The 13,852-nt window shown below is 47.2% G+C and overlaps 1 protein-coding gene across 2 annotated transcripts in view; it reads left to right on the top strand.

The window, feature by feature from the left end:
* Window positions 1–13,852, top strand: part of AHNAK (AHNAK nucleoprotein) — a 97,527-nt gene that overhangs the window by 63,321 nt on the left and 20,354 nt on the right. The window contains exon 6 of one of the 2 annotated variants that reach the window (XM_081281291.1): window positions 7,120–7,253. The exons of the other annotated variant lie outside the window; for it this stretch is intronic. Within the exon in view, the coding sequence (XP_081137417.1) occupies window positions 7,120–7,238 (119 nt within the window). The 3' untranslated portion in view covers window positions 7,239–7,253. Of the gene's footprint in view, window positions 1–7,119; window positions 7,254–13,852 lie in introns of those variants that run through there. 2 annotated transcript variants of the gene reach the window in all.

Genomic DNA, 13,852 nt, shown 5'->3' with positions numbered 1-13,852 from the left:
GTGCCTGTCACTGGTCCAGGACAGCTGGTTGCTGGGTCCAGCAGGCACCAGCAGGGTTCAGAAGGCTGACCTGCTTGGCAGGAAGCAGGGTGCGGGTGGGGCTTTGAAAGCCCTGTCTGCTGGAAGTTGGGGGAGGGGGTGTGATGCCCTACCCCAAACCCAGCAGAATCAAGTCAGAAGGAGCACCTGGTATCTTACTGCCTCTCCCCTGGATTCCACCTACCTGGAACCAGCCAAGCTTGCCATACTTTTTTCTTTTCTCTTTTCTTGAACTGGAGATTGAACCTGGAGGCGCTCTACAACTAAGGTGTCTCTCCAACCCTTTTTATATTTTATTTTGAGAAAGGGTCTCAATAAGTTGCCTAGGCTGGCCTCCAATTTGTGATCCTCCTACCTCAGCCTCCCAAATTGCTGGGATTCCAGGCCTGTGACTGGCTCATAACGTTTCATTGAAGCGAAAAACAGTCAAGATATGAATATTCCCTAAAGCTACTTTGGAACACTTTCAAGAACCATTTCACAGCAAAATAGGCCAAAGGACAAGATTACACACAAGGCTGGATCACCCACTTGGAGAGCTGGTTCTGGAAGAAGAATTTTGATTTCATGCCTCATCCATTTCACAGATTAGTGTAAGAGAGAAGAAGGCATTGTTGGGAGGGACAGAGGCCTGGTACTTGTCTAAGAGGTTCCCCTTTGCTTGGTGACAGACTCTTAGGGAAACATCTTAATAAAAGGGTCATGAGCAGCCTGGCAACCTTCCAACCCTCCTTGTACCCAAGACAAAAAATGTTGTCCTGACAAAAATATTTAGGTAATTTCTTAGCCCGTTTACTGCTTTACAGACCCCAAGTTATGCAAGTAATGGACCACTTTAAAAAAAAATAAAGCTCTTAAAAATGTGTCCAGCTATCTTCTTACAGTAAGTGCTGAGCTTCATAATTTTAACTGGGCCAATGAGAGTGAGACGCTTGTGGGCCAAAGGCCCAGGAGGGATTATTTTAATGTGATTTTGTAATGGCACACAGAGTCCACTCTTCTAAGCATTGCTAGGAGTGGTCAATTTGGGAAAAGTAAAAGAGAAAGAATCTTTTCTCATGATGTTCCCCTGAGATCTGAGGGTGAGTGAGAGCTGATACCAAGTGTCCTGGGGGGAGAACTGGGGGGAGGGCTGGTAAGGGACATCGTGGTCTAGTCTCAGGGCAAAGATACCTCAGGGGTTAAGCCCCACTCCCTGCTTCCCGTCTGTGCAGGATGAAGCTGTGGGTGGTAGTAGAAAACCATCTCCCCAAAACCACAGGGATTAGAAAATGAGGAGATAAGGAGGCCCAGCGCTTGCTCTTAAGATAACACCATCTCTGGACAGGAATTCCCAGGAGCAGAGTCCACTGAGAGATTCCAAGCTGGTTCCCTCTGGGATTCAGAGAGCTCTGAAGAAAATGACTAGCAAGGTTTCCTGGTACACATCCCCCAGCCCCACTCACCACCTGGACTTCTTTCTCTTCCTCAATGTGTCAGAGGCCTCTGGGCCTTTGCACAGGCTATTCCTTGGCCAGGAATGTCCCACCACCCTCTCAGCCAACTATGCTCCAGGTTTCAGCACAGCTGTCCTCACCTCAGGAAGCCCTTGACTCTGGGCTTGGTGACATAGGCCTCTATAACTCTTCTGCTCCCTGGGGCCTCTTTCCTTCACTAGGTTGTAATCCTAGGCCCTCAGATCAGCCCACTCCTTACCTGGGACCGATGTTTCCTTCTGGCAGGAAGCTTTTCAGAGGCCCAAGAGTGGCAGAAGGGAGACCCCTATTGTTGGCAAATCCCGGAATGTTGGAATGCTGTCCGGCAGCTCTCTCTTGAATCCCCAGGACTCAGCCCAGGCCTGGTACCCAGGGTGCTGGGTAGGCGCTTGAGGGTTGACTGAATGTCGAACTCGCCCTGTCAGCTGCTTTTTGGATCCCAGGGATTGAACCCAGAGGTGCCTTACCACCTAGCTGCATACCCAGTCCTTTTTATTTTTTATTTGAGATGGAGTCTTGCTGAGTTACTGAAGACCTTGCTAGGTTGCTGAGGCTGGCCCCAAACTTGCAATCCTCCTGCCTCAACCTCCCGAGTCACTTGGATCCAGTCATGTGCCTCTACATGTGGCCGTGACTCTTCCTGTTCCATATCTCCCCTAACTGTCCTAGGAGCCATGTGAGGAAGGTATTTAGATAACACCAGAAGGCTCTATAGGTTCAGTAACTTGGCTGAAGTTGCAAACCCATTAAGTGGTAGCAAGTCTGAATTCTTTGCAGGAAATGCCCATGAAGTTTTGAAATGCAAATCAAGCCTCAGCGAGCCACTCAGCCCCTGTCCTTAGCCCGTGCCCTTCACCATGCCTTTACCTGCAAAAAAAAAAAAAAAAAAAAAAAGACAGGAGGCAATGAGCCAGCAGGAAAACTGGTGTGGAATTGTGCAGCTCCACGCTGACTCCACCTCTAGTCCAGCCCCAGCAACTGTCCTGTGCAAATGTGAACCCCCACACCAACAAGTTACTGCCTCCCCCTCAGGAGATGGCCCGCATTCTCTGAGTGTGTATTCCTTACTCTACGTCCAAAGTTTCTCTCTCTCTCTCTAGATGGCTCACATTCTCCCTTGAGGGTGCCTCTGCTCTCCTAAACAAACCTTTGTCTGTGTCTCTGGGGGAAAAAAAAAGGAGGGGGGGAAATCTCAGTTCTTATAAATAGGGTGCATAAAAACCACTGGGGAGCTGGTTAAAAATGTAGGTTTCTGGCCTACAGTGACGCAAGCCTGTGACCCCAGCCACTCAAGAGGCTGAGGCAGGAGGATCGCAAGTTGGAGGCCAGACTGGGCTGTTTAAAGAATCTGTCTCAAAATAAAAGCTAAAAAAAAAAAAAATAAATAAATAAATTTAAGAAAGGGCCGGGAATGTAGCTTGGTGGTAGAGTGTGCCTGGATTTAATGCTCAGCACTGCAAAGAAAAAAAAAAAGTGCACTTCTGGATTCCAGCTCCAAGATTCTGATTTGGTCATAGTTGAAAAAAAAAAAATGGTAAAACATGCCTAACAGAATTAGCCATGTTAGGCCTCTTGAGGTGTGCAGGCGGCACGCAGTTCCGTGGCATTCTGCACGTTTGTGTCGTGCGTGGCTCACTGCATCCGTCCCCAGAACTTTTTCATCATTCCTGGCTGAAACCCTGCCTTCGCCTCCCCGGCCCTGGCACCGCCCTTCTTGGTTCTGTGTCTGTGCTTTTGACTCCTCTAGCAACCTCAGTAGGTGAAATCACAGGGCATTTGCTCATTTGGTGTCTGGCTTATTTCACTGTCATTGAATTTTAAACAAGGGCTTCTGGTCATCCTCACGCTGGGTCTGGACCGTTCTCTGAGAAATTATGGCAGGGGTTAGGAGGGGAATGAGGAAAATGCTGTCCTGGCGCAGGCCCTGAGGCTGGGATGAGTGGGGTGTGGGCTGGAGGCAGGAAGGAGGTTAGGGTAGAGGAGATGGAGGGCCCTGGGTGGGGGGTTGGGTTCTGGCAGGTACTGCTTAGTGGTGGGGTGTCGGCTGAGGCCCGAGAGCTCAGGGTGGAAGGACACTGTGAGTAGTGGGTCACAGGCCAGTGTGAGGAGGAGCCAACCCCTGACCCAGGGCCCTCATCTCTCTCTTTTATTTATTTATTTTATTTGGTACTGGGGACTAAGCCCAGGGGTGCTTTGCTACTGAACTAATGCCCAGCCCTTTCTACTTTTTATTTTGAGACAGGGTCTCACTAAGTTTCTTGGGTCCTGACTAAGTGGCTGACGCTGGCCTCGAACTTGTGATCCTCTTGCCCCAGCCTCCAGAGCTGCAGGGTTTACAGATGTGCCCCACCACGCCTACTTGTCTCATCTCTCTTTATTCATGCTCCCTTTTCCTCAGCTCCTTTTTTCTTCTCGGTGCCCCTTTCTCCTGCCTGCCACTGAACGGGGAGCTGGGGCGTGCATAACAGGGCTCGGCCCAGTCGAGGCTTCCAGTAAATGCTATTTGTTATAACTCAGAGAAGTTCTGGTGGCGGTGGATCCACCCTGGCTTCTTCTATTTCATAGTACTGTAATGGAGAGGAGCAAAGGGAGCAGGCCTCTAGCCCCTGAGCTCAGACAGCTTCTGGAGTGTGAGTGGGGGGTAGGCACGTGTGTGGGGGTGGTCACTGGGCCAGCGTGAGCCCATGCTGCAGCCTCCGCTGGGTTCAGGTGGATCTTGCAGGGAGTGGAACAGTTGCTGAAGGTCAAGTTGCTTAGGGGAGAGAAAGGGTTTCTGGCAGACAAATTCCTTAAGAAAGATCCAGGCCACCCCCGTTGGTCTCAGTCCTTGACAGGTGTGTTCTTGATGCCTGATGAAGGACCCTCCATTTATGTCCCTGAGATTTCACTCTCGAGTCCCGTGGACACGGGCAGCTGTGCATTGTAATCTGGAAGGGATTTTCACTGAAGTTGCTGGGAGGCAAATGGACCAAGAAATGATGCTTCTGTACCTGTTGGCCAGAACAGAGAAAGCAGTGTGTTGCCTCCTGAGCACAGACGACAGGATGTCCTTTTTGCATTGGGGATGTGAGAACACGGTGTGGCTTTGGCCCCTTGTACACAAGAATGGTGACGCAGTGCCTGGGGCACCCAGCAGTGCCCAGCAGGGCAGCAGCACCTTGCAGGCAGTGGCCAGCCATACCTGGCTGGAATCCAGCAGCTGAAGGTTAGGCTGGTTGGACTCCTGGAGGCAGGTGGGGTCTTCAGGAAGCTCAGCAAGCAGTGGGGGTGTTGCCAGTGACCCTTGCGGGTGATGGGGGGGATGCTGAGGAGAAAACCACAGTAGTTCCTTCATGGGAGCAGACTGGTTCTGCTTAGAAGGACGTGGACAGCTGTTTAAGACTTCTAGGACTAAGTGTGTTATGTAGTGTATGTCTTAATCTATATGTGTGTGTGCATCAATGTGTGCATATTTGCACATGCGAGCATGTATGTGTATATGTGTATTGTATATAAGTGTGTATATGTATATGTACGTGTGTGTGTATTTGAGGCGTTGGGGGGGGCGGTTTGCAGGAGGCTGGGACCCTACCAAAGCTGTCAGATAAAGAGCCGTTGGCATCCATGTTATTATTGTCAAAATGGCCCCAACTGGCCAGGTGTGGTGGCACTCTCCTGAAATTTCAAGACTCAGGAGGCTGATGCAGGAGGATTGCAAATTCAAGGCCAGCCTGGCCAATTTTGCAAGACTCTCATCAGCCTAGTGAGACCCTGTCTCAAAATAAAACAAATAAAAAGGGCTGGGGATGTGGCTCAGTGGTTAAGCTGAGTGGTTAAGTACAGTTCAATCTCTAGTATTCCTCCCACTTTAAAAAAAAAAAAAGAAATGAAAATGAGAGGTTTTCTCTCTTTCTTAAAAATTTAAATGTGGGCTGGGGTTGTAGCTCAGTGGAAGACGCTTGCCTAGCATGTATGAGGCACAGGGTTCGATTCTTAGCTCTACATATAAATAAGCTAAATAAAGGCCCATTGACAACTAAAACAAAAAAAACCCAAACATTAAATGTAAGATGCTTTTTAACCTCATGAGGTCCTTGATATTTTTCTTGAAGGTATTTTTCCTGAGGGTATAGAGATAGATCTAAACTTTGGGTTTCAGAACTAGAAATTGAACCCAGGGCCTTGTATAGGTTAGGTAAGCACTCTGCCACTTACATCCCCAGACCTTTTTATCCATTTGGGCTCCCCATCCCTGGATTTTTTTAATATTTACTTTTTTAGTTACAGGTGGACACAATATGTTTATTTTTTCATTTTTATGTGGTGCTGAGGATCGAACCCAGTGCCTCACATATGCTAGGTGAGTGCTCTACCTTTGAGTCACAATCCCAGCCTAGATTTTTTTAAAAAATATTTTTCTTTAGTTGTAGATGGACACAATGACTCCACTTTATTTATTTCTAAGTGGTGCTGAGTATTGAACCTAGTGCCCACACATGCTAGGCGAGCGCTCTTCCACTGAGCCACAACCCGAGCCCTGGATTTTTTTGTTTCTGTTTCTGTTTTTGTACCAGGGATTTTATATATTATATAAAATCCCTGGGTTGTATTTATATATACATTTGAACCAAGATGCATGGCTAATATCATCAGGAAGTTTGAAAGCCAACTACTGAACTGGAAGATTCTGAGAGCTTGGAAACATTTTCAGATTCCAAGACTCTCCCACAATAGGAAGCAGAGCACTTAACCACTGAGCCACATCCCCAACTCTTTTAATTTTATTTTTCATTTTGAGACAGGGTCTTGCTAAATTGTCCAGGCTGGTGGTGGACTTGCCATCCTCCTGCCTCAGCTTCCTGAGCCCCTGGGATTACTGGCGTGCGTCTGATTTAGAGCTACTAATGTTTTCTCTTCCCCAAAGGAGAGTCTTGGAGAAACCCCAGGCTGGGTCATCACAGGACTCTCCATCTCCCGAACCATGAGACCACCAGCCTCCCTGGTGCTTTGGGCACCAAGTCTTCATGACCCCACCCCACTGTGCCCGCCTTGTGAGCCCCCAACATTCAGCTCACACTGGGGTTCTCTCTATTCTTCATCTTCTGGTCAGTGGTTCTCAACCAGGGTAGTATCCCTGTAATGCCTGAATACAGTTTCGATGGTCACCATATAATGGTGAGAACAGCTTCCCACAGGAAAAAAATCCTCTGGACCTAAATATAAAAAATGGGCCTGCTGAGAAACTCTGCTTTAGGGTCGCTGGAGCCTTTTGGGCAAGTCAGAAAGAACTCTGAGAACTGTGGCTTCCACATGGCCCCGGTGCCGGCGTCTCTGTCTTTATCTCTGCAGCTGCAGAAGGGCAAAGCTTTTGCTGGACAAGAGTCCTTCCTTGGATCCTTTTGGATATAGGTGTAAATAAAACCTGAAGCTCTTTCAGTTTGCAGAGGTTGACCACAGGTGGACGAGGCAACTGGTCTGTCCAGCAGGGAGGGGGGCTCAGGTCGGGAGGGATGGCAGCAGGCCCAGGATCCTTTATTATCTGTTTATGGTTGGAATTCACCAGCTGGGTAAGCCAGGGTTACTGTGAACAATTTGGTTGTTTAGAAGCTTTGTTTCTTTTCTGCAGGAAAAAAGGATGGGCTGGGTGTGGTGGCACACATCTATAAACCCAGTGACGCAGGAGGCCAGCAAGTTCAAGGGCAGACTGGGCAACCTAGCGAGACCCTGTCTCAAATTAAAGAATAAAATGAGGTAGGGATGTGGTTCAGCTGGAGAGTACTTGCCTCGCACGTGCAAGGGCCTGGGTTCCATCCTCAGTCCTGGGGGGGGAGGGGGGGGAGAGTTGAAGGCTGGTGATAATGATCTGAGGCAAACAGTCATTCACAGACTTATTAATCTTGCCTTTCTGGGTGACCACCCCTTAGGTTCTTTAATCAGCACACCATCATCATTCTGTGGTTGCAAGACAAAGAAGGTGCTCTGCCACCGAGCTACACCCAGTCCTTTTAATTTCTTATTTTGTTTAAAGTTGCTTAGGGCCTAAACTGACCTGGTTGGCTTTGAACTTGTGGTCCTCCTGCCTCAGCCTCCCGAGTCACTGGGATTGCAGGTGTGCACTACCACACCTGATGATGAGTTGTTAAACTCTCAACTTTTGTGATTTTGGTAGCTAGGAACCAGAGTTCTAGTTGGGAGAGTTATTCTTTCAACCCCGTGAGGTTTTTTCCAAGTTGTCTTTGGATTACAGTGGTGTACCCAGACGGGGGTGAACCCTGCTTTCTGCTCTCCCAGTCTTGTCCACTTTGTGAATTCAAATGTTGTCACCTTCTCTGTCGTCACAACTCTCTCCTTCATGGAATTACCTATCCTTTACTCTCGTGCATGCACATACATTTGCCTTTGTACCCCTTAACTCCAGCTCTTGCTGTGGTGTGCTCAGGTGTATAAAATCCCCGTACAACTGGGAGTCTTTGACACCAACACTGTGGTGTGATCTGAGATAAGGCTGCAGGAAATGCTTTGTGAGCTGGACTAATCTTCAAAGGAGTAAACCATATCTGACAACTCAACTGGGCAAATGGCAAACTTGAGCCACTGAGTATATAGTGTTGCTTTCAAGTTTAACCAGGGGATGTTGGCAACTGTCTGAGAGAGTGTCCATCTGTCTTTTCCAAACCAATCACAAGCTTCTAACCTGATTTCTTTGGGTCACTTTGCCGGGTTTCTGTTCATGACTAAAAGGCTCAGGGGTCAGATGAACTGGGATAACTGGGCTGCACGAAATAACTACACAAGAGACACAAATACCTTTTTCTTTGGGGTTGCTGTGACGGCTCCTCTGACCTTAAGGGTCTGCAGAAAGAGAGAGAGCGAGAGCACGTGCTGACCCCTTTTATTGAGGAGAAGCTATTCAGATGAGACAAGGGGTCAGGTTTCAGGGGGCTGAGTCTATCTTCATGATGTCCACTGTCAGCAGGTTGACTGACACCTGAGTAGGCCACACCCAAGGGCACAGTAAGAGAAGGGGACACACAAGGCACTTCCATGGAAGATTCTATCCTGAACAGGGCAAGGGGTTATGAAGGAACAGGTGAGCATAGCTTCACCCACGGGGCTGTAGCAAGACACACCCATGCACAAGACATGACCACATTTCTGTGACTGAGCGCCTCAGCACCCAGCCGGGGAGTGTGACCCAGTCACGTGTAAGATTGGTCTCCCACATCACTTGAGCCTTTTTGGCAAGTCCGAAAGGACTCTGAGAACTGTGGCTTCCGCATGAGAAGTGGACGAGAAGTGGACAAGACTAGGAGAGCAGAAAGCACTGGGAGAGCAGAAGGCTTGGCTGTTTTGAGATGCATTTTGGGAATCTGCAGTGGAGAATAGAAACACCAAGAACTTAAGATGTTTACAGGATACACTTTTAAAAAAAATCTTTACATGTGTTATAATCATTACAACAACTCTTTTGTTGGTGGACATTTATTTAATTAATTTATTTATACGCAGTGTTGAGAATTGAACCCAGTGCCTCACACATGATGAGACTACTACAAGAGTTTGAATTCTAGAATATCTATGTTACTTTCAAAGACATGCTTTAAATGTGGAGTAGGCTGCAAGGGATGATCTAGGCTATGCACAACCTTGAAGTAGACCAGGTTATTTATTTATTTAGTACCGGGGATTGAACTCAGGGGTGCTTAACCACTGAGCCACCTCCCCAGCCCTTTTTTAAAATATAGATTTTTGAGACAGGGTCTTGCTAAGTTGCTGAGACTGGCTTTGAACCTGCGATTCTCCTGCCTCAGCCTCTCAAGCTGTTTGGATTACAGGTGTGTGCCACCATGCCCAGCTAGACTAGGTCTTTATAAAAAAAATACTTGGGGACCAAAATAAGCATATAAATGATTCATAATTAACAGGCATGTTTGTTAGCAGCTTATTATTATCCTACATAGTTAATATGCTTCCTTACCTTATACTGTTAATTTGCTTAGTAACCTGTGTTTAAGTGATCATAAATTCTTGATTAGGGGAGTGTTTGAATCAAGTGTCTTCTTTTTTTTCTTTTTCCTTCTTTGCAGTACTGGGAATTGAACCCAAGGGCACTTTACCACTGAGCTACACCCTTAACCTTTATTTATTTATTTATTTTTTAAAGATAGGGCCTCAGTAAGTTGCTGAGATGGGCCTTGAACTTGGGATCCTCCTGCCTCAACCTCTTGAGTTGCTGGGATTGCAGGTGTGTGCCACCTGCTTGGCTTGAGTCAGTAAAGTTTTGCTTCAGCCATCTAACAAGTGTTTATGAAACTCCCATCATGCCCCAGACCCTACAGATGACAATGAGCAAGACCAAGTTCTTTCCTTCCTGGAATATTCTAGAGAGGTGAAACATGACGACCATTGGCAGAGGAGGAGGAAGTATCGTGACCCAGGAGCTGATGGGGTGGATATATGGGATCAGGGTGAGAGAGAAATCAAAGATGATTTCCAAATTTATAGCCTGAACATCTGTCTGAGTGGTCTTGCCGTTTACTGAGTTGGGGGAAATGAGGAGAGGAGGTTCTGGTAAGAAAAATCAAATTTCATTTTGGACATGTTAAGTTTGAGATCCTTAACAGGCAGCTGACGGAGACATCAAGAGCAAAGCAGGATGTGTCTAAACTGGTGTGCGGGGGAATAGCCGAGGCTAGAAATAGAAATTGGAGGTTGTATAAGTTTCTTAGGGCTGCTGTAACAGATCATCACTGGCTGACTGGCTTAAAACAAAGGAAATTTACTCTTCCGGTAGCTCTGGAGGGTACAAGTCCAAAATCAAGGTGTTAGTAGGGCCTTGGGAAGAATCAGTTCTTCCTTGTCTCTTCCTAGCTTCTGATGGTTGCTGGCAATCCCTGACATTCCTTGGCTTATAGCTGTATTGATTCCAATTTCTGCCTTGTCTTCATATGACTATCTTTGTCTGTCTTCTCTGAAGATAAGTCATTGGATTAGGATCCACTCTAATCCTGTATGACCTCATCTTGATCCCATCTGCAAAGACCCTATTTCAGATGAGGTCACATGCACAAGCAATGTGAATTAGCACTTCAGTGTGTCTCTTTGGGGGACACCTATTGCAAGGGTCCTTAGCAGGTGGTTTTTATAGTCACGAGGCTGGTTGGCATCAACTAGGGAGGACATGGAGTAACACAAGAGCTGAGAGCCAAGAACTGGCCCATATGGCCCTCTGACAGTTTGGAGCCAGAAAAAAGAAAAGGATGTGGCAGAGAGGACAGAAAAGGAACAGCAAAGGTGGTAAAAAGGAAATGCAGGAAAGCATGGAATTGGGAGGGCTATTCCTCAAAGAGTGGGTCCTGGATTGAGTCTGTCCACTTTAATGAGTGGATACGTCATTAAAACAGAGTAGGTGTTCTGCAAATTTTATAGCAATTTGACATTGTCCTATCATTCAAACAGGTACTTAGTTTCCTTTATTTATTTATTTATTTATTTTAGCCTACTGGGCATGATGGCATATGCCTGTATTCTCTCAGTGACTTGGGAGGCTGAGGAAGGAGGACTGCAAGTTTAAGTCCACCCTGGGCAACTTAGTGAGACCCTGTCTCAAAAAATAAAAAGGTCTGAAGATGCAAGTCCATGATAAAACATTTCTGGGTTCAATCCCCAGTACCACAAACAAATTTTTATTGGTGCATAGTAATTATTCATAGGGTACAGTGATATACGTGGACAGTGTATAATGATAAAAGGGTAACTAGCATATTCACTGGCTCAAACATTTACATTTCTTTGTGCTGGGAACATTAAAAAATCTTCTCTTTTAGTCGGGCATGGTGGTACAAGCCTGTAATCCCAGTGACTCAGGAGGCTGAGGCAGGAGAATGATTTCGAAGCCAGCTTCAGCAACTTAGAGAGGCCCTAAGTAATTTAGCAAGACCCTGTCTCAAAATAAAAACCACAAGACGGGGGTGGGATTGTGGCTCAGCGGTAGAGTGCTCCCCTAGCACTGGCGGGGCCGGGACCCAGGTTCAATCCTCAGCACCACATAAAAATAAAGGCATTGTGTTGTGTCCATCTACACCTAAAAAAACCCAAACAAACAAACAAACAAAAAAAAAAAAACAAACCCACAGGAGGTCTGGAGCTATGACTCAGGGGTTAACCACCCGGGGTGGGGGGGGTGGGGAACTCTTCTAGCTAATTGCACTTGCTTATTTTTCTAGTCATTCATTTTTATCTTCTTTCTCCTTGGTCTTTAACCATTGAGATGTGAAAGTTTAAGGGTCTGGATCCCGCACCACAGATTGGATGTGATGGATCCTCCAAATTCCTCTGGGATTTGGCAGTGTGGGTGGTCTTGACATCAGATGTTTTATTGGCTCCAAGGGGATGGAAGCTTGAGTGGAAGATTTGACTAAGAATCGCAGACAAGAAGAGAATTCTGGACAGACAGAGCTTTGCCATGAAAAGCTGAGGAATGGGTTGGGAAGAGCAGAGAAAAGTGGGAGTGAGGGGAATATTTTTTATTCTTCAAGATGGAGGATGTTAGATCTTATCTGCCTGCCTGGGGGCAATGATTTTGTTGGGAGAGGGAGGATGCCGAAGAGAGGAAGGTGCAGGACCTGCAGCCTGGGAACTGGGGAGAAGGGGGAAGATCCTGTGCACCTCCCTGGGGATGGAGCAGGCAGAGCCCAGGTTTAGCACTGAATGTTCGACGTTAAGACAGGGAGTTCGCTCCTTCAGTCCCAACCAGCCCCGTGGTGCAGGGAGGTGAAAGCTTTGTTAGAAGGAAAGAGAGGTAGCTCTAGATCTTGTCTCTATTCTCTTGGTGACATAAGGGGCGAGATTAGAAACAGAAAGTAAGGAGGAGGAGGGAGGCTGGAGCACAGAGAAGGCATGGAGTGGTCTGCTTGGAGAGGGGCAAAGAGGCCGCAGCATTTCCCAGGGGGTACTGGGTGGCTACGTGAGATCTGTGGTCTAGATGACAAGCGATAGCAGCCAGCCCGTCAGCCCGATGGTGTGTGCTTTCTGCAGAGCTGAGCGGCTGACATCCTGTTATAATTAACTGGTTGGAACAGAGGCTCTGTTTGTTGTTCTGAAATATGGCTAAAATGGATACATTATTAGAAACACATTCCTGGAGTCTTGAGGATGAAAACAGAGCTAGTCAATAAACAACGCCTTTATCCTTATCTTCCACTTCTCCCACCAGGCGCTGTTGGCAATCACAGGGCTGGGGTCCATCCCCAGCACTGCGACAAACAATCGCACAGGCCTAGTCCTGTTGTCAAACTCTTTGTAACCAGGTCATCCGCTTTTACTCCTTCTGCTCATTCTCTTGGTGGATGTCAGATAAATACGACTTAAACTGGAGTAGGCCATTCAAGAAGTAGCAGAGTACGCATGTGGGTCCAGAGTTAGAACGGCTGGTCCAAGTCAGCCTCCGACTCTCTGTCGGTCACACTCTCATGAAGCTCATCCAACCTGTAAAACAGTTTTAGCATAAAAACACGTGGCAATGACCTGTGTGGGCTGCCGCAGAGGGTGGGAGGACTTCGTAAAACGCATACAGGAAAGTGTCCTGCCTCAAAAGCAATTATTTGCAGCCTGGGTCTGGGACTTGTCTCAGTAGTTTCCAGTGTTACAGCTTTAAGGGGACAGGAAACTGCTGGTCCCTGGGGCCTGGCATTGAGCTTTGAATAACTTCATTAATGAGGGGGGCTGAGATGGCAGACCAGAGACCAAGGGTGGGGAGGGTGGAAAAGAGGCACAGGTGGACTGGCAGAGGGACAGTTCTCGGGGTCAGATCCTGACTTGACAGGTGTCACCTTTACATGGGATTGCTGAAATGGTGTCCCGGTGCTCTTAGAATGCAGGGCCCGAGAGGCCATTTTAGAAAGACTTCTATTTAAAAGTTTAAGTGTCCTTTGTGCAAGGGTTTCACCTTTGGCTGTTCAGGAAATTCTACTCCATAAAGTGACTCACTCACTCCCCCGAGGTTTCCGCATAGCCAGGCTTTTTCTGGGCCAACCACAGAGACATCAATTCCTGGAAGATTGTTCCCATTTTGTCATGGACTATAACTTGGAGGTAATATTTTTGAATTCTCAATTCTGGAGGACTCAAAATACTTTTGAGGAATTAGTTCTAAAATCCTTGGGCATTGCCCGTCTCTTAGGATCCAGTATGAAAAGTGGCGATGTCTGGATTAAACGAAGTTTAGATTTCCTCTTCATTTACTTAAAAAGGCGATTTGGAGTCCAGTTCTTCCACCTTACGGACAGCTCCCCTCCAGGACACCCTAGACCACCCTGTCTCCAATGCCCCAGGGTCTTTTCTTCTTTCCTTAATCTCCC

This window comes from Spermophilus citellus (assembly GCF_964194105.1).
Source record: "Spermophilus citellus genome assembly, chromosome: 2".
Lineage (NCBI taxonomy): Eukaryota > Metazoa > Chordata > Mammalia > Rodentia > Sciuridae > Spermophilus > Spermophilus citellus.
This window is presented reverse-complemented; position numbering and strand designations above follow the sequence as displayed.